Raw genomic sequence first — 20,097 nt, forward strand, 5'->3', positions numbered from 1 at the left:
AAACTTTTTCATTTTTTTTTAATTCAATGACAATTTGTTACTTTTAACTGCGATCTCACCTAGGTGTAAGTGCATAGAGATAGGGTAAGTGGCAGTACAGTAAAAACGGGCCAACTTGGAAAATCTATGGCAGTTTAATTAAACCCATACCTACTCCTACTTTGTTTCTACGCGGCAACATTTAGTCCGCTTTCACTGTATTGTCACTTAGCCCCAGGTGAGATCACAGTCAAAAGTAATATGTGATTGCAATCGATGCATCGCGTCCCAAATTGCTAAATCGCTTGGCGCTACATCTTTGCCGATAAGTTTCGCCTCTCCCCAGACCAGAACAGAGACACATAAGATATGGTTCCGTATTAGTCTTGCTTATAAAAAACCGGTCAAGCGTGAGTCAGAGATACACGAAGGGTTCCGTGCCATAGTACAAGATTACTATTTAATTTATTTTACATGGCGGCAGTCTTGATTTTCATTTTTGGTATAGCGGCAATAGAAAACACATTGTAAAAATTTCAACTCTCCACCACCAGTGCTTTATCAGACGTCCGTCTAATAGAACCTTTACGGTTCTTGAGATTTAGTCCTCTGACCGACAAACAGAGAGACGGACGGACAGCTGAGCCTTAGGCTGGAGGCTCAACATAATATGTTACTTAACCAATGGTTAGTCACCCAATCAATTATTTTATTGCAAATTAATTTTAAAGATTGGGTATAGTAACTAGATATTGCAAACATTAACGAACTCTAATTTCGTACTTTCGTGCTTCATTGCATGGGCATTGAAGTGCTATTATATTTCGATGATCCACTTCTGACCGTCTTTCGACTTTACATCCCGCTAGATTGAAGGCTGAAACGAATGAGGCTAAAAAGATATAATGAATCGGTGGCTTAACGTAGTATACATAGAAGTCATTGGGCTTAACATTTTATTTAGCAAGCTTAACAACGCGTGGACTAAACAGTGTGGCTGTTAGTTGTAGGTAGATAAACAGTCTGTAAACTAAACTAAAATGACCTGTTTAAATATACTATCCCTATCATAATGCGAAAATAACACTCATATTAATTATCTAGTTATATCATATATTAAATAAAAATAACTCTGCGATAGAGCTTCTCTTACCAACCAACCAACGAAGTTTAATTTTTTATTTAAAAAAAACGGGCAACTTCTGGAAGAAAGACTCAAGTAAACATTAGCCTCATTCACATTTCCTGTTTTGTATTGAGATTTACCTATAATAGTTAGGTATTCACTAAAACTAACAAAGAACAAAATTGATAAATAATGAATGCTATGAAATGCTACTCGTAGAAATAGAAATCATAATTATACCTACTTGTACTTTTCATTCCTTGTTTGTTCATTTCTCTGAATACAGAAAAATTTTATATCGTTTCTCGGTGGGCTTGCGGTTTGGTAAAGAGCTATCGTTGAAGATTTTCCTTAGCTTAGGTTGTTATTTATAACTCGTTATATTTTGTACAATTTTATAAATATGATTGCCACGGAAATCTTTTTTTCGAATGAATAATGAAAGGTAAAAGATATTCTGTGATTTAATAAAGATATAATATAATAATAGAAATAAATCATCAGTAAACTAGCTCATTACCTACTGAAGTTGTCATCAAAATGTAGAGCTGTCTAATCTAATGACTAATCACGACATTTGCCCGTTAACAGATTTACTCTGACTCCAGTGATGAGATTGGCGTCGACCTGATATCTTTCTCTAAATTATTAGAGAATCGGCATCTTTTTTTTAGCGCTACAGTGCTATAGTGCTAAAAAAGGATGGAAAATGAATTTAAATTAATTAATAAAGACGCTTAGTGCTACTCTACAAACTTAAATACTATGTTCAAAACTGGTACCTAAAATCACGGGATTTGACAGTTTTAAATTAAATATTATATTAGTGATAAAAAGATGCGAGTCCCAAAAAATTTGGTTGCCATCATAATCGGTACTATTGTTCACTCAAAATTTACATAAGGATCAGGTAAATGATAAAGCTCAAGTATAGAATTGTGACTATTTCTATTGTACATAATCTCTGAACTGCCTACTCTAAGTTACTATCTTTTTCATATAACTCCATGCTGAAAAGCATACCATTAGATTTTATAACTCAATGATTTAGACCGGTCAATGTAGTTTGGTTTGGAGATCGTATACAATAGCTAGTCAGAATTAGCCACACTGTGGTCGCTAATTCTGTTTGACATAATCTCTAAACTAAACTTAAAATGACCTAATTGTATTGTTATTCCTTTCACAATGCTCCCTGCGAAAAAGCACTTGATTGAGACCTGTCATTTTAGCTAAGTTTAGAGATCAGAATTAACCACATTTTCGCGTTTCATCATCTTAGTGCCTCGCGTTATTCTAAGTTGAATGACTAACATTTACTTGGAATTACTGGAAAAGCTGAGTAGATTTACAGCATATGACTGAGTCAATAAATGGGTAGGGAATCATTTGTCAAGAAACAATAGCATCTTGAACAAGGCGTGGATGGTCGTAGCTCGATAATGTATTGTGAGAGCGGGCCGGCGGGCACGGGCAGGGCAGCGGACGAGGCGGCCATTGAGCCGCGACGGATCCGCATAATGAGATGCAGTGTTCCTCCAGATGTGGCGCAGGCGCGGCCCCGACACTTTTTGTGCTCCCCTTTTTTTTGCTACGACTTTTACCACCGACAATGTCACGTTGCTCACACGAGTTGCTGTTGAACCTTTAAACAAAAGAAATATTTGAAATTTTGCGCCCAATTGCAGGCCCAATAGACACATGGTGCTATTTTTTCACATATATTTTTTTAATAAATAGACATTAATGTAATTTAAAAAATATATAGACTTCAATAACGCGTTAAATATTGATTCCAAATAAATATTTTTAAGGGCCGATTTTTCAATCGTCAAATAATTTTTATCTAAGGAATAAAGAGGCGTTGACAGTGATTGTTAGGAAGTCTGACAACATGCCAAATTAATTCATGAGTTAAAGTTATCCAGCAATCGAAAAATCGGCTCTAAACGCATCAAACTTTACGCAAATAAAATATATCTGAAATACAGCAGAGGAACTAAATATATTATAGTTTATAGTTAACATGAATCTATGAAATATATGTTAACTAATGTCTGATAAGAAAAATATAGATAGTAAATTAATTGTTATACATATTCGTACTTAATATATTTTGTTTCATAAAATTGGTGTTATGCTAATAGACTTTTGCATTAAATTAAAGTAAGTATATGCAGGAGAATAATACGTATACGTCGTTTTATTTTATATTTTATAATTTTAACTAACGATAATACAAATTAATAGAGTTTAATGCGGTAAAATATTAAATATAATGTTCAATTTTCTATGGCATATAATATTGCGTGGAGCCGGAAATCTACTCAGCATCACGCCAGTTTATTTACGTACCTACTCGTAGTCTAGAACTGTAACCTACACCGCACCAGATGTTATTTTACGACGACTTGCCGTTCTTACTTACTTTTTCTGGAAAAGTTAAACTTTTACTCCAAACACTTTACACTCTTAATTTTATACGTAAATAAATAAGTAGAAGTTGTGTTAAAATTATGATTAGATGAAGCAATATCAGCGGAACTCTCAGTTAGTATTCCAACAAATTAAGACTGTAAAAAAATTCTTACGAAATCCATAGTTGTTGTTCAACTTTGCCCACACATTTTGTACATAAAATAAACAATCACACTTTTAAATCAAAAACACAAATAGATCCTTATTGTTTCACAAGTATGCACGACGATCCGATTGAAACACGCAGGCATACCCGCGCAGCTCCATACTTCTTTACATTCCATACGAGTTGAATACTATGGGAAGTAAGGAAGCACGGAACTAGCGCAAGGCTATGGTTCTTCTCCCTTGTATAGCGGTGTCCTTTGAGGTCACATTGTTGATGACGACCAACGGTTGTAAGGTCGCGATGTCGATGGCGCCATCTCTACCGGGATGGCAAAGCGACCACTACGAGAAGGCAGCTTGCGAAGACGAGGTGGCAGCGAGCGACACAGCTTCTTGGCAGCCCGTGGGGCACTGGCGGCGGGATCAGTGCGCACGCGCAGTCCAGGTCTAAAAATGGAGTCAACCGGCGGAGTTCGCTTTCGAGTCGCGAGTACCATCCATTCCAAATTTGTATTTTCCCGAAATAGATCCGATGGCGGGCGTCCATTCGGTCGGATCGGTTACTCAAACGTGCACCGACCTGCAGCTTGCGGCAATTCGAAGTGCACGGCGCACGGTCGAGTCCCGATCGCGGACTCGCCGGAGGCTCTTATGTAAGGAGCACTGTAAACCGCGCCGCGTGACGACCGCATCCAAAATAAACGTACACGCAGAATACGACGCCGTCGACGGGCGCCACATGTGCGCGCTCCCGTCAGCGTTCCGATGATCGCGCTGGAGGGGAGGCTATTATTAGTTGAACACCATCCACCACTGTCACCTCCCGCAGGGTAGTCACGCTATACATAGTTTCCATTGCGAGATCTGACAATCCTCAGCGTTCACTGACCTCTCCTGAAAATGTTTTACAACCAACTCAATAAAAGATTAATACGATAAACAGGTACTCGAGCAGGTTTAATATAATCAAAAATTTTCATAAATAGTATCATAATCGGAAGATATACCGCACTAACTATAGTAAACAAGTGTAAATTTATAACACCCCCGACAAGTGAAGGTTACAGTAACTAGAAAAGAGCTGATAACTTTCAAACGGCTGAACTGATATTTTTGGATTATAGCTAAGAACACTCAATCAAGCCACCTTTCAAACAAAAAAAAACTAAATTAAAATCGGTTCATTAGTTTAGGAGCTACGATACCACAGACAGATACACAGATACACACGTCAGACTTATAACGCCCCTCTTTTTGCGTTCGGGAGTTAAAAACTAAATAATGTACTTCCAATGATAGTAAAGTACGAGTAGATAGGAACCTATATGCATTGAACTCATGTTTGCATAGTTGAACTATTGAACTACTAGTGCAAGCGTATTGTGGCCGAGAATTTCCGCTGTTGGCTGTAAAGCTCGCCTGTACGTTCGCTTAGTCAATAAAAGAATTTTGGCAAACTTTCGCAGACAAACAAGTGGGACGAAAGCCAACTCATCTTTTGTCTACTTGAAAGCAACATAGTTTTGCAAGCATTTTTGATATCACAATGTTTCACGGCAGTAAACAGGAAACATTTACTCTTATGTGAAATTACTCGAATGCGAAATATTGAGGAAACTCATCGAGGGTAGCCATTGATATTCATACCGTTCCTCGATAAAATATTTTTTGAGAAGAACTTTCTTTAGTTTTTAATAAAATTTTGTGATCCAGCAAGATGCGCTACCTAGTAAAGAATTGCGATGCTGCCCGCAGAGCCAGAAGCGCAGAACGTCCAAAGAGCGCCTGTTGAATATTAATGTGACATTGTTATTGGCCACAGTTGCCCGCTGCTTGCCCCAAACGCACATTTCCATAACTTACTATTCTGGATCCGCGGGGAATCAGCGCAATGTTGTAGAATATGATCACTCGCATCTCACCAGCATCGGGCCGTAAACTGTCGCGACCGTACGTCAATTATTCATTACGTGGAATCAGTAAGCAGGCGAACGGTCTTAGCAACTATTCTGGAGCACTCAATTGATCAATGCATAGCCCGCAATGATTCACTACTCGATTGTTTCGTATGTACACAGACACTCAATGCGGCGCTTGTCAGCCGCGACCTCTGCCTCCAATGATATACGTTTTCAGCACAATGTCATGATGAGAAGTTACAGGAGTATGCCGCATTTACCTAATACTTGTTATGAGCAAACAGAGAACAGCGTGCTTATAGATACGAAATTACACTAAACCGAACTTGTAACTGTACCTACTTATGTAGAACCAAAGTTTCGGACTAATAGAACAGGTACCTACTGTAATGTCATCATCTCGATTAGTAATAAATCTTACTACCTCTTATAAATTATCGAACTTTTGTATGCACAAAATGTTTGAGCAAGAAGACATGAAAATTATTTTATAGAGATAAGCAACCCGAACTTACCAATACAGACAGACAGCACAGTGACATCATGGGTTCCGTTTTTATTTTTATAAAATTCTTAACAGAAACTGAGAGATAAATTATGCCCAAAACCGGTGGGTTTTGGGTATAATTTATTTATTTTTATATCGATTTGGGTATTGGTCATTCTAGAAGTATGAAATTTTGCACAGGAGTTTCTTTATCTTATTACGTAGAAGTAGATGAGCGATGAGAAGAATTTTTGAAGATTCATCTTCTAAGGCGTTAAATAGGGGATGAATGTTTATGGATGCTCGGGATGGAAGTTCGTTATTTTTGAAATAATTAGAAATACAAAGTAAAAGCCGGCCAAGTGCGAGTCAGATTCGCGCACGGAGGGTTCCGTACACGGGTATTTTTCCGACACTTTGCAAAATAAATCAAAAACTATGAAGCATAAAAATAAATAAAAATCTGTTTTAGCATATACAGGTAAAGCCCTTTCATATGATTCTGAATTTGGTAAAGTTACTTTAAATTTTAACACACATTTTAATTTTTTTTTTGTTTTACAAATTTTAATTAATTTTACAAATTCACGGTTTTCGAATTTTTTACTTGACCTACCTACCTGCCATATTTCATGATTCAAATCTATAGGGTTCATTGGAAGTACCCTATAGGTTTTCTTGTCAGACACGACAGACGGACCGACGGACAGACAGACAACAAAGTGATCCTATAAGGGTTCCGTTTTTTCCTTTTAAGGTACCTACGGAACTCTAAAAATTACAAGAAATATAACATATAACATATAAGTTACATACTCATCCCTTTCGTACCCCTATTAAAAACAAATTAGGCATAAATTAAAAAAATCTTAGTACTCACTACTGAAAAATGTCAGATGGTTTCAGTGAAGCCGATGGGAAATCCCACTGGGCATACGGCTAGTTTATCAGTAAATGTTATTTTCACACTGTATTAATATTTATGAAGACGGTATAATTTATGACGATTACTTGTACTTCTGAGTATGTAGAATAAAACTAAACCCATACCAACACATCCACATAAACATACATAGACTTTACATACATATGTAAAGTCTGATCACTGACTTAGTGTTACGACATCCGCAGCCTTATTATTTTGCTTTTATTAAGTAATTTTTTAATGTGTTAGTTTTTTTTTATAAAGAATATAAGCCATGCTCATCATGACTAATACTCCCCTTTCCCCTCCAATTAAGCGTAAAGCTTGTGCCAGGAGTGGGTGCGACAATAGGTACTTATTATAAATTATTCTTGTGGTTATTGTAATAAAATACGGATATAATAAACACAAGTTAACTGCCCAAATTGCAATGCTAGAAAGCCCCGATTTATTCATAATAAAACAATTTCACGACTTTAAACTATCCTTAACCATAACTCCTTTGTTTCTCCGGGACAAAAAGCAGTCTATGTCCATCCTCGGGATACCAACAAACTATGTATCTTTCGTCAAAATCGTTAGTTAACCGGATAAACTGTGAAAAATTAGCACAGAGATAGGATTAGCACAGACACATACACTTTCGCATTTATAATACATATTCCTATGGAGTAGGGATATTATATTACTATGGATTATTCTGACACTGAATCATTTTTAATCAAATAATAGTAGGACGTTTCTTGGAACAATAATTATGCGGTGGGCTTCCAATTTCCATCCCCTATGGCCTTCCGCATGAGCGCCTCCGCCTCAACTAAGAATATGATTTCGACTTTTAGATTTAACGATTAGTATTTATTAGATGTCAGTGATCATAGCCGGGATCGACGGACGCCAAATTCTCCTCCAAATATAACATTTGGTTGGTTGGTTTAGTTGGTATAACAATACCCACAAAATAAATAAATAAATAATCTTTTACTAGTCCAGTTCTGAAATAAAAGATTCACAATAGATTTACCTAAGTTCATTGTTAGCAACAACATTTTCTTATGATTATTGTACTAATGTTATCACTAAATAAATAAATAAAATAGTCTACTGCAGAAAAGAAAGTACCACGGTGTTTCCAGAAAATCCACCCAAGCGAAGCCGGGGTGGGTCAGTTATTCGACAGTAAACCTTTCTCCAATTAAAATGTTCAATATACTTACCTACATACCTTACACGTGCCTACATATTTAATGTACTGAAATCATCCAGTTAGAGTTTTTTTTAATGTGTCAAGGACAAAAAATATGTACACTAAAGAATAGGTATAAGAATGATAGAGACCTCGAAGATTGTTAGGTTATTTTAATGAATTTCTAATTTTTAGATATTTACAGCCACAGATCGCGTTTACGCGCTGGCAGCGCAGCGGTTTAGCTGGATTATGTCAGTCAGTGAGCCTATCTATCTATTTTTAACAGACAGTAGAACCCGTCTATACTGACGTAATTTTTTATTTAAAATCATTAAAATATAATGACTGTCCGTTCATAAATTCCACATATTATAATAATTTATGTAGGTATTCTGTTTGGTATAGAATATACGAGTAGATGGATATTGTTTCCCGTATCCAACCCTCCAGAGTTGCCTATCCGGTTAGCGACTTAGACCAGCGCGGCGTTGCGAAACAAACTAAATCGTTTGATATTTGCAGTTGCAGCTAGGCCGTGACCTACTTCACATGCCTAGTGCTTTTATAATATCAACGACATACAAATACATGTCAAATCTAAAAGATAACTCTGCATTGAGCACTTATCCGAATACCCAAGTGGCACACCTAAAAGCAATGGCGTAAATATCTAATTTAGTTTAGTTTAATATTAGATGTCCGCCAAACCGCACTTGGCCAGCATGGTGGATGGCCAACCCCTTCTTATTCTGGGAGGAGGATCCGTGCTTAGTATTTAGTGGGCCTGCCATGGGTTTGTGATGATAACTATTAGATTGTGTTATGTTATGCTATGTCCTTCAATCACGTCACAACGGAGCAACGGTTTGTGCAAGCTAACTAGAGAGTGTCATAGGCTACTTTTTATCCCGGAAAATCAAAGAGTACCCCATCGGGATATTTAAAAACCTAAATCCACGCGGACGAAGTCGCGGGCATCAGCTAGTAACTAAGTAAATAGTAAATAAGTAATTATATTCATCTTAAATCTCTGCCTCTAAAAACTCTTTAGTGTATTGATGAGAATAGGTAGCATCTACCTTGAAAGAAAAGTTGCTCTACGAACTTTTCACTATGGTAATAAACTAATTACATTTATGGCTCAACACAAAAACATTTTTACTTAGTTTCTAAAAAATAAATACTTATACTAATATTATAAGGAGGTAAAGTTTGTAAGTTTGTTTGTAGGAAGTAGTTTCTGAAACTACTGAACCGATTTTGAAAATTCTTTCACCAGTAGAAAGCCACATTATTCTCTACGAAAATTGTTATAAGCTACCCGTGTGAAACCGGGGCGGGTTGCTAGTTATAAATTGATAAAGTGTTTCTTTGGGAGAAGCAATGTCATGCGTTGAGAAAAACTGCCCTAACCAGTAGGTACATGTAAATAAACTTTTGTATTTGCTCTAACCTTTTAATTTGTTAATAAAACTCATCTTTATAGTTGGCTGTAGGTACCTACTTAAACAGTTCGACAATTAAGAAATTAATAAATATGTTCATTTATTCGAGTAGGTACCTACTGAGCATCAAAAACTTACTCAATGCAAGCACGACTTGTCTGAACTATTGGGCTAATTAGTATTTTTTACTTTATAGTACAGGGGATATGGGCCGGGGGGAAATTTTAAAAAATGCACAATTTACAAACTAGGTGAGTCAGGTGTCATTTTAACCGACTTCCAAAAATTTCTGGATCCAACTCCTTAATCCTGATGCTGCAGGGTTACTTCTCGCCTAAGTTATCAAGATTCAGGAAGTGTTCATAGTAACTTAATATTGTAAGTACCAAGTAAGAAGTTCTTAATATTGTAAGAAGTTGGTCATAGATTATCTAAAAAAAACACAAAACCTGTGAATACTTAGAAAATAATTTAATTTAAGTACATATTAGTAATAATATGTGATTAACGTAGTAGGTAGCACGTAAGGTTTATTTCTATTCTATTTCATTTTAATTTTATTTCATTATTATATTCATTTCTATTATATTATTTGTAATCAGTGCGTGCTATTGTTCGTTAGTCCTAATAAATAAAATAAAATAATATAGGTAATGGATATGGTCTCATTCGATTCAGCGCAATACACAGAAAATGACACCACACTCGCCTAGTTTGTAAAATGTGCATTCTTAGTTTCGCCCCCGCCAATACCACACGAGAGGGGATAGGACCCCAGGTAGGACTCGACTGACCTTGTAAGAAAACGAATAAAAAAAAAAAAAAAAAATATAAAAACCTTTTTATACGATCTCAAGAAAATGCTTTCGTTTTATACCTACCTAGACTAGGTACTTCAAGCATTTTTAATAAAAACATAAAATTCATTGACTTGACAATGTTTGTAAGGTTACAATTACAATGATACCATGATACAAACATTGGGCAATGAGTTTACATTAGACATAACTGCTGTAGACAGTATGTAAGTAGTTTATGTAATTAAAAAAACGCATTATTGCCATGACGTCACCCATCGCGACCAACGCGAGAGGAATGAATCGCGTGCCTGACTCATGCCAGAACTGTAAAATATATTATACTTACGAGTAATAGCAGTTACGCATTGCATCCGATCCGAATATAATAAAAAATTCGGACCGAATTCGGATATTGCTTACGCACTTATCCGATCTCTGTTCCATTGTGCGATGGCCGACATTAATCCGAGGTAATGCTAAAACTTTCGTCCAAACAGAAGGTACTAAGGCTACTTTGGTCCGAATATTTCTTCCGAATTGGGGACTGAGAGAACGGATGACGGAGAGAATCGGACGACGGAAGTCGGATCTAGTGCGTAAACTACCATACAAAAAGTTCTATGACTACTTCGAACCGTATTTTCACGGATTCAGATCGGATGCAGTGCGTATGCGTAACCGCTCTTACGGTCCCTCTTTTTTAATACATTTACAAAACCAAACAATAAATAGTGAAATTTTAAAAATTTTGGCTACCTAGGTACTTAAACGAAGCATTTAATAATAATAATTTTGTCAAGAACTAAAGTAGGCAGTAGAGATTAAAGTTACATTATTTTTGAACTAATGTGTAGATGATGACGATGTACTACATCGAACGATCAAATAGTATAAAATCAATTAAATGAAAGTTTGAATCTTTAGGTATGATAATGATAACTACAATTAAAGCATTTGCCCTAGCTCCTAAGTTCTTACAGTGACATCATTGTGTGCAACGCTGATTTAATTCTCATGACATTGTTATTATTGTGGACATGCAATTAGAGTTCTATATTTTCTCAATATGTTGTTAGCATGACCGATGCCATTTATTTAACCAAACCGTGATTCGAAACAGAAGGAAGCAGAATACATTAACCTTACCATAAACTTTTCAAACATTGGAATAAATAAACATATTTTGACCTCGTCCACTTTTTTACGAGAAACTTCGTTCACAAAAACATGTTAGATATACGAGTATGATATGAAGAGTCGAAGGGAGAGCAAGGCTCCAGATTTTAGGCAAGGATCGCGTAGCATGCGCGCGCGCGAGATCCGTCGCGGCGATCAGATTCCAACTGCTGGTATCGTGTACGTAGGACGACCGCCGCCCGCCGACCACGACGTTTGACCTTATTTAATTAGTTCGTTCGTTTTTACTCTTTGAACGTAACACAGCATATTAAAATGTATACCGCCTAAATTACTGTCGCCATCTATACGATTACAACACTTAACCCAGGAACAGCATGTTTTAAACCGAATGAGTTTTTTATTTAGGTTTCCGTACCAAAAATTTGTAACAGTCAAAAGAAAAAGATAAGCAGTGAACATGGGAAGCACTTTTCTCTATAAGAGATCTCTACCAGTGACCCTCAGCAGTGGGAGCAGTTGTACAGGAAGAATAGTAGGTACAACAAAGATAGAAGGTGCGACTCATTTAAAGTAAATACTTTAATAAATGTTACAAGTATAATATTTAATTTGATTAATAAGGAATTGGTACGTTACTAATTCCTATTCCTCATTAGTTTCAATTAATCTGCCAGTGCCGGTCATTACCATTTCAAGTTTGCAAGTTCGGTATAAAAACTATTCGAAATCAGGAATCATTCTAGGTAGACGTCTCTTTTTTAAATCGATTAATAAACAAACTTTCCCTGGCAAAGGTCTGATCTTTTTATCTAGATATTGACAAGAAAAGAGAGCGAAAGAAGGAGAGAAAAGTCAAGAAAAAATTTACAATTGGTAAACAGTTTTCACAAAAGTAATAAGAACCGAAAACTTCAAAAGTAACAGCCATGTTTGTTTTATATTTCGCTGTAGGAAAATAACAGCGCAAGCTTCTTGATTTCTATATTCTCTGCCTCCCAACATCTACAAGCGCACTGCCAGAGCTATTTCTGTTCTCAGTTCAACCACCTCGAAGCAAGTATGAATTTCTGTAACCAAAATTACGAAAACCTAATGATTTGTTCAGAACAACTATTTTGTTGCAAATGCTTTGAAAATTAAAGCGCCATGGCATTGATATTTTGTTGGTAGATTGTTGTAGAATTTTTATTCAATAATTTTTGTTTTAAAATTAACTTCCATACTAATATTATAAATGCGAAAGTGTGTGTGTCTGTCTGCTAGCTTTTCACGGCCCAACAGTTTAACCGATTTAGATGAAAGGTACATAGGCTACTTTTTATCCCGGAAAATTAAGGAGTTCCTACGAGATTTTTAAAGCCCCATCCGTTTAACCGAGTTATACGAAATTTGATATACCTAAAGTAGTAACTGGCGTACCGAAAATTGACTAGGCAAAAGTACTTTTTATCTTGGAAAAGCAAATACTTAGTAACCGCGGGATTAATAAAACCTAAATCCACGCGGCTGAAGTCGCGGGCATCATCTAGTTATAAATACGAAATCCAAAACTATTCTCGGCAGGAGATCTGAGTTTGAACCCTGCGTGGGGGTTCGAAAACTTCGTTTTGTAACTGCAGTTACGACTCATACCTATATGAACTTCAGACTTACGTAACTTTTGGTTAACTAATTTAGTTTAAAAATCAACAGCATTCGCTATGTTCAGGTATATCTGCACCATAGTTAATAGAGTTAAACGATGTAGTTGGAATCCTAATTAATCAGATCAACACAAAGTTTACTGTGGTTTTAAACAGATTTTTTATTATAAATATGAAATAAATTAAAGCGGTGAAAACCCTGCTTATTATTATTATCTAATTAATTTAAGCTTTAGATACTTATAGGTATAAATCTTAATAATAATCATACTATGCTTTGATACCCCTTTAGAGCGCATCGTAACTGTTGAGATTGGCTGAAATTATGGTAACCTTGCATTTTAACTGCACTGTGCATTTGGGCCAATAGTATGAAAGTGTCAGCCAACAGAGATGATTGCGATCGTCACATTGTTAAACTACAGTGGTAAACGCGCCTTATATTTTATACGTTTTTTTACAGTGCAATGAAAATTATGCTGGGCAAGCTGCCGCGACCGTGGATAGTGGACGACGCGAAGGATGACGGGTACACGGCGCTGCATTTGGCGGCGTTCAACAACCACGCAGAGGTCGCCGAGCTGCTGGTGCGCGGAGGAGCGCGCCCCGACCTCCAGAACGCGAACCTGCAGACCGCGCTGCACCTCGCGGTCGAGCGGCAGCACACTCAAATAGTTCGCCTACTCATCGCACATGGGGCTAACCTGAACATTTGTGACAAGGTTCGATTTGTTAAAATACGCATAGGTAGGTTCATTAGCTCTCTGTAAAAGTGGAAGCGCACGGATGGTTAAATGAACGGCTGGGCTGCCGGCTGGCTGCCGTTACCAAACGAATATCCCTATGTATCTATGTATCTAATTTGGAAACATTTATTATTTTTAAAAGATAAATTAAAACCCGACTCTTGAATGTCACTTGCTTTGGCTGTGAAGCAAAACATCGTGAGGAAATCGGCATGCCTGAATCTGATGTGTCCTGAGTGACGGCGCACCGAGTATGGCGGATAGAGTAGTGAGTTGGCGATAGGTTGCAACACGGTTTGTTGCAGGACGGCGATACGCCGCTGCACGAAGCGCTGCGGCACCACACCCTGCAGCAGCTGCGGCGCCTGCAGGACGCGCGCGACGCGTCGCTGCTGAGCGGCATCGCGCACGCACACGACAAGAAGTCCTCCGCCTCCATCGCCTGCTTCCTCGCCGCGCACGGTGCTGATCTCACCATCAAAAATAAGAAAGGTAAATGTTGGACTGTATTCTTAAACGATGGACCGCATTAAAGTGGCGCTGCACTGCACAGCGCTGCACGAAGCGTCAAAATATTATTTCAGTCATTTCGTATGGTGCATGTCGCACTAGAGCGGTGCTGCACAGCGCGTCGCGGTATATGGACCGTTCACTATAACTTGACCCCTGCCGTCATGTTGGCACCATTACTTTATTCCTTAGGATTTAGGGTTTATTATTGTATGATTTGCAATATTGCCATATAACGTCAGGGACCAAGTTATAATGAACATCCTGTAGAGAATATTTGACGCGAAGCGATGCCACCGCGTAGCGCCTCTGTAAGCGTTTAATCTTTCTCATTCTGAAAAGAGATATTTTAATATTATTGTGCATGAATAATAATTCATCCAGCCAAATAGGCTCACTCGTTCATGGCCCCTCAGTCTCTATAGAGATTGGCTATCTGTGCGGGAAATATTATATTGCACAGTGTGTGTGCGCAAACGCAGATGCACTCTCTATTCCCTCACTTTCATAACTGTGGGGCTTCGTTTAACCCTTTAGGTACGGAACCCTAAAAACGGTAAATTCTAGCATGTAGGCACACTCTTTACTGTATCTCTGTTTCTCTTCCAGGTCAGACGCCGCTGGACCTGTGTCCAGATCCTAACCTTCGTAAGACACTAACGACATGCCGCAAAGAAGGGGCTGGGGTGACGAGTGACGTCAGCCCGGAGAACGAAGCGGCACCGCCCGACGCCGCGGCGGCGCCCGGCGACCCCGCGCCCGACGAGTGCCTCGTGTGCTCCGACGCCAAACGAGACACACTCTTCCGCCCCTGCGGACACATATGCTGTTGCAACGTGTGTGCTGCGAGGGTACGGAACCATTTTATACATACTATCCATATTTCATATATAAATGCGAAAGTGTGTCTGTCTGCTACGTTTTCACGGCCCATCCGTTTTTTTGTTAATTTTGACAATTTTGTCTTTGGTACAGAGATCGAGTTCCCACTAAATTTTTAACACCCCATCGTGCATTCGTTAAACTGATTCTGACGGAGACAGCATTAACTAACATCCCAGAGATATAGGCTAGTTTTTATCCCGAAAAATTAACAAAAAAAAATTAAATCTAAGTTGACAAAGTTGCGTGTCACACGTAACTACATATATTGAGGGGGACCACCTGGTTAGTAAATGAATTAGTGATCAATATAATGGCACAGGTGAAGAAATGTCTCGTGTGCCGCGCGTGCGTAACGTCGCGGCAGCGCGTGGGTGAGTGCGTGGTGTGCTCGGAGGCGCCCGCCACCGTGGTGTTCCGGCCGTGCGGCGACGTGTGTGCGTGCGCGGCGTGCGCGCCGCTCATGCGCAAATGTGTGGAGTGCCGCACGCCGCTGCAGCCGCCGCCCGCAGCGCCCGCGCCCGCGCCCGCCCCCGTGCCACCCGCACCCGCAGCTGGGCCCGCGTCCCACTCGCAGCTCGCCGCGCATTCCGCGCCCTCGTACGCCGCCCTTCAGAAACACGATGGTAAGTAACATTATATGAGTAGCAGTGTAGCGTATCTTATTTTTGAAAATCGGTAAACGGGGGACTTTTTATTATGGTGTGTTGATTTCTTTAAGCTGTGGTAATAACAACAAGGTTTTTATGTCGGGTGTGTGCAGGCGGTGGCGACGGTAGCAGCAACTTGGCGCAGGTGCAGGTGAACAAGGGGCAGCCCGCGCCCGCGCCCGCCGCGCCGCACCTCATGAACAACGGCTCGCGGTCCGCCCCCGCGCCCGCCACGCCCGCGCCGCCCGCGCCGCCCGCCCCGCCCGCGCCCGGCGCGCCGCCCGCCGCAGACGTACAGAAACTGCAGCAACAACTGCAGGACATCAAGGAACAAGTGAGCTGATAAATTAACTTTTTTTGAACTGAGTTAGATTTGTCAAAAGGTCGTTACGTGTCGTATGTAACTTATGCAATTTTTTTTTAAGTTTTGGTGCTAAATCTATTTTACCAGCAGGAAACTACACAAATTGTCATATTTGCCGAAGCGATGTTATCACATTTAATTAAACTAAGTCTAGTAAAAAGTTTGGTCACATTTAATTTTTTCACTAGTTTCCTGCAAGATTAATAAACCGTGCTGCGTGTGCCTTGAAATTTTCTGCTGTGAAGGCTTGTCCCGTAAGAACAAAACATTTCGCTTACGGAACGCGGTCTTCTTTCAGTAACTAGCTTATACAAGTAATCCACCTAAAATCTATAACGCCCGGTGTAGTCGCTTAGCGAAGACGTATGCACCTTCACAGCATCTCCAAAGAAAGTACTAGCCATTGTGTTGAGGAGGGTGTTGCTGCTGCTCACAAGCCTGCGCATCATGGACGCGGGCACGCTTGCGCATGATCGCGTAAAAATCATCTACGCGAGCGTCCGCAAACAACACCAACGCACTATAAAGTCAATTGTCAAGGCTTCCTCAGCACCACCACCCTCAGCTCATTATTAAATTCAACGCGCAGGTGGAATACCTACGTGTTGAAGTAGATTCGTAACAAGAAGTGAAATTTGTTTGCAGACGATGTGCCCCATCTGCCTGGACCGGCTCAAGAACATGATCTTCCTGTGCGGGCACGGCATGTGCCAGATGTGCGGCGACCGCATCGCCGTGTGCCCCATCTGCCGCAAGCAAGTGGAGAAGCGCATTCTACTCTACTAGCGGCCGATGCCACCGCCAGGCCGGGGATCCCTCTTGCGGAAGTTCTGCGTGTTAACTTTCCCGGCAAATTTAAGCGGAAAAAGAGCTTTGATACAACGTGATGCGTGGCGTACATATTTTATTGCGTATGTGCGGCTAGCTTAAATAATATGTTGACATTCCGTGTCAATCAGCTAGTGTACCGTGTTTCGGACGCACGGAAAATGCGCGCAAACTGCCTCTCGACTACGTAAATTAAGCGCTGTCATAATAATTATTCTGTACGACAGCGGGATTCCGTTAAGTGAAATATAAACGTACCTAATACCTGTGCAGACGAAATGCCGATGAAAATATCCGCGCGCGTTTTTCGCTCGCGGGATCCTGCTAGATTTGTTCGTGTAGTTCTGGGGTAGTTAACAAAATGTAAAAGTGTACTCTTCTAATAAAGTAAGTTTAATTGCAGTATGTTTTATGCCAGAAATGAAATTAGTAGGCTTCTTAACTCAGGGCGATTCAATATGACGGGTTTTATTATATTCAGAACATTTCACGCGGAATGTTTATGACTTAGCAGGTAGATTCTAATAGGTAGGTATATCACTTTCACATCCATATTTTGTCTATGTAATAGGTTGGCTCCCAGGGCGAAGCCGGGCCGGGTCAACTAGTGCAGCATAAAATATAATGGCACCGCTCTCACCGCATTTTTCCCCTACCCTTGTGAGTAAATATAAAATTGAAACTTTATTAGTTACAATAAATCTTTTAAGCTGCGATTATTAATTCTGTTTTTAATAATTAAAAAAATATTTTGCCAACTACCCTAGGTATTTAATACAAAATACAAGTTAAGCGTTTAGTGTAAGAAAACTACTTGAACTGCCAAAATATCGCAAATTCTTATACACTTTAATAGCCGTCCCAATAAAACTTAAACAAGCGTTGAGCGCATGTTTATTTTAAACCTGTCAAACTCGACTGTAATTATTCAGTCATCAGTTAAACCTTGTTTTTCTTTTATTGATAAGATGGCTACTTTTTTAAATTCCTGATTAAGAATTCCAATACTAGAGCTTTTATTACTAGCCTAACTATTTAAATAAATGGATTTACAGCTTTTAAATTGTTAAATCGTTATTGTCTGAAAATTGTATTAATTTTATTTGCAGTGTTGAACTTTTTATCACAATGTTTTCTTTATTAATTATTTAGTACTTACCTACTATTATTGTTATTAAGTAGGTACATTAAAAACTAAAAATATTCCTAGTTTTTCTTGTTAAATCTTTATGGTAGAACTTTTAAAAATTTCTCAATAATTTTAGGAATCAATAATCATTTAAATTAATTGTTAGCACATTAGTATGATCTAGTAGTTAATCTACTTAGATTGAATCATTATTTCCATTATTAATCATCATAATTAAAAAAATTACAGTTTCTATCATTTAACTTAGGTTTATTTATTTAAGTAATAAGTTATTTATAATGTTTCAATTAAGCATTTTATGTTTAGGGCTGTTTTTATACCTATACACATATTCAAAATAAAATGTTTTTACTGAAAATGTTTTTAATTAAGACGCCTGGTTTTTATAAAAGTTGGAAAATGCGTTTACGCATCCCTACCGGGAACTGGGAGGTTATGTGGAACTCGCCGGCCGAGAGGCGCAAGTATACCTACTAACACCCAACGGCGCCTCTGATGATAAATCAAGTACTAGGTACGTAGTACCTACCTATTTGCGCAAACTATTGTTTCAAAATGAATAAAGACCGTTAAGGTGTATGACACGGGCCTGCCCGCGAAATTCAATTTTAATTTGGTTTTTCGCAATTTGTAAACTAATACGACAAAGTAGGCTTATGGTATTTTAATTGCGCCAATGGCAGTATCATCCTCACAGGTTTTATACAAAAATATTAACTTGATAGGGGCCAGTTTAAGAAATTAGTTATACTATCGACTAGTTTGTGAGTAACTAATGTCAAACTTATTATTTTGACTAATTTCTTAAACTGAACACTTTCAAATAAAGATTTTTGTGTAATCCTTTATAGACGATACTGCCATTGTCGGAATTAGAATGTTATAAGCCTACTTGGTCGTATTAAATTACAAATAGCGAAAAACCAAATTAAATTTGAATTTCGCGGTTAGACCCGTGATCGTAGCGATAATTTGTTAGCGGGTAGAAATTAAAACAGTGCTGTTGCCACAGATGACGGAAACAACGTTATTTGTGCATGTCACCATTTCCCTCTAACTGAACCCCTAACCACGAGAGAGGTAAATGAATTTTTACTTGAGATTCAAGATTGTGTACGTTGACTTGATATAAGGAATGGACATGAAACATTTTGAAGCTTCTGGGATCATAAAACTGGTGTATGGGCGGAGCCTAAAAAGAGAGGAAAAATGTGACCTCAAAAGCCAAATGCTATGACGTCATGTGACATTTGCATTTTGCGTGACGTGTTACGCAATAACAAAATCTACCTACCTGTTACCTATCTAAAAAATAGTTTGTTTTAAAAAAAAATACACATAACAATGTGATGTATTTTTACTATAACTAAGTAACTGCAAGATATCCTTTTACGTAATATCAAATCAATGGTAGTGTATTACTTTACTCTATGGTGCCTCAGTTCGCTTCTGCGGCTTCTGTGTGGCTTCTGTTATATACTCTTTGATTTGAGGCCCGGCCGTAGTATTTTTTTATTTTTTCTCTCGTCTGGCTTTACAAAGATTAGTCAAAATTGTAACAAGTTAACTTAGTACTATACAAGTATGGACCCCATCTGTGCTGGCGCTCGCCGACATACGCTCGGCACCCCCTTAGAGCGCTTTCCAGTCAGTTTTAACAAAAAAAACACTCCAAAAAGGCAGAGAACGCCCGCCAGCTAACACCAACACAGACGAAGTCCCGGCCCT

General features: G+C 38.6%; 1 protein-coding gene across 1 annotated transcript in view; it reads left to right on the forward strand.

The window, feature by feature from the left end:
• LOC123868526 (E3 ubiquitin-protein ligase MIB1) overlaps positions 1–18,084 on the forward strand; it is a 201,531-nt gene extending 183,447 nt beyond the window's left edge. Inside the window, exons 12-17 of the mRNA XM_045911082.1 lie at positions 13,703–13,961; positions 14,291–14,477; positions 15,105–15,346; positions 15,700–16,003; positions 16,141–16,361; positions 17,037–18,084. Of these exons, the coding sequence (XP_045767038.1) occupies positions 13,703–13,961; positions 14,291–14,477; positions 15,105–15,346; positions 15,700–16,003; positions 16,141–16,361; positions 17,037–17,177 (1,354 nt within the window). The 3' untranslated portion in view covers positions 17,178–18,084. The remainder of the gene's footprint in view (positions 1–13,702; positions 13,962–14,290; positions 14,478–15,104; positions 15,347–15,699; positions 16,004–16,140; positions 16,362–17,036) is intronic.
• The last annotated feature ends 2,013 nt before the right edge of the window (positions 18,085–20,097 follow it).

The sequence above is a fragment of the Maniola jurtina genome, chromosome 1 (genome assembly GCF_905333055.1).
Source record: "Maniola jurtina chromosome 1, ilManJurt1.1, whole genome shotgun sequence".
Classification (NCBI taxonomy): Eukaryota; Metazoa; Arthropoda; class Insecta; order Lepidoptera; family Nymphalidae; genus Maniola; species Maniola jurtina.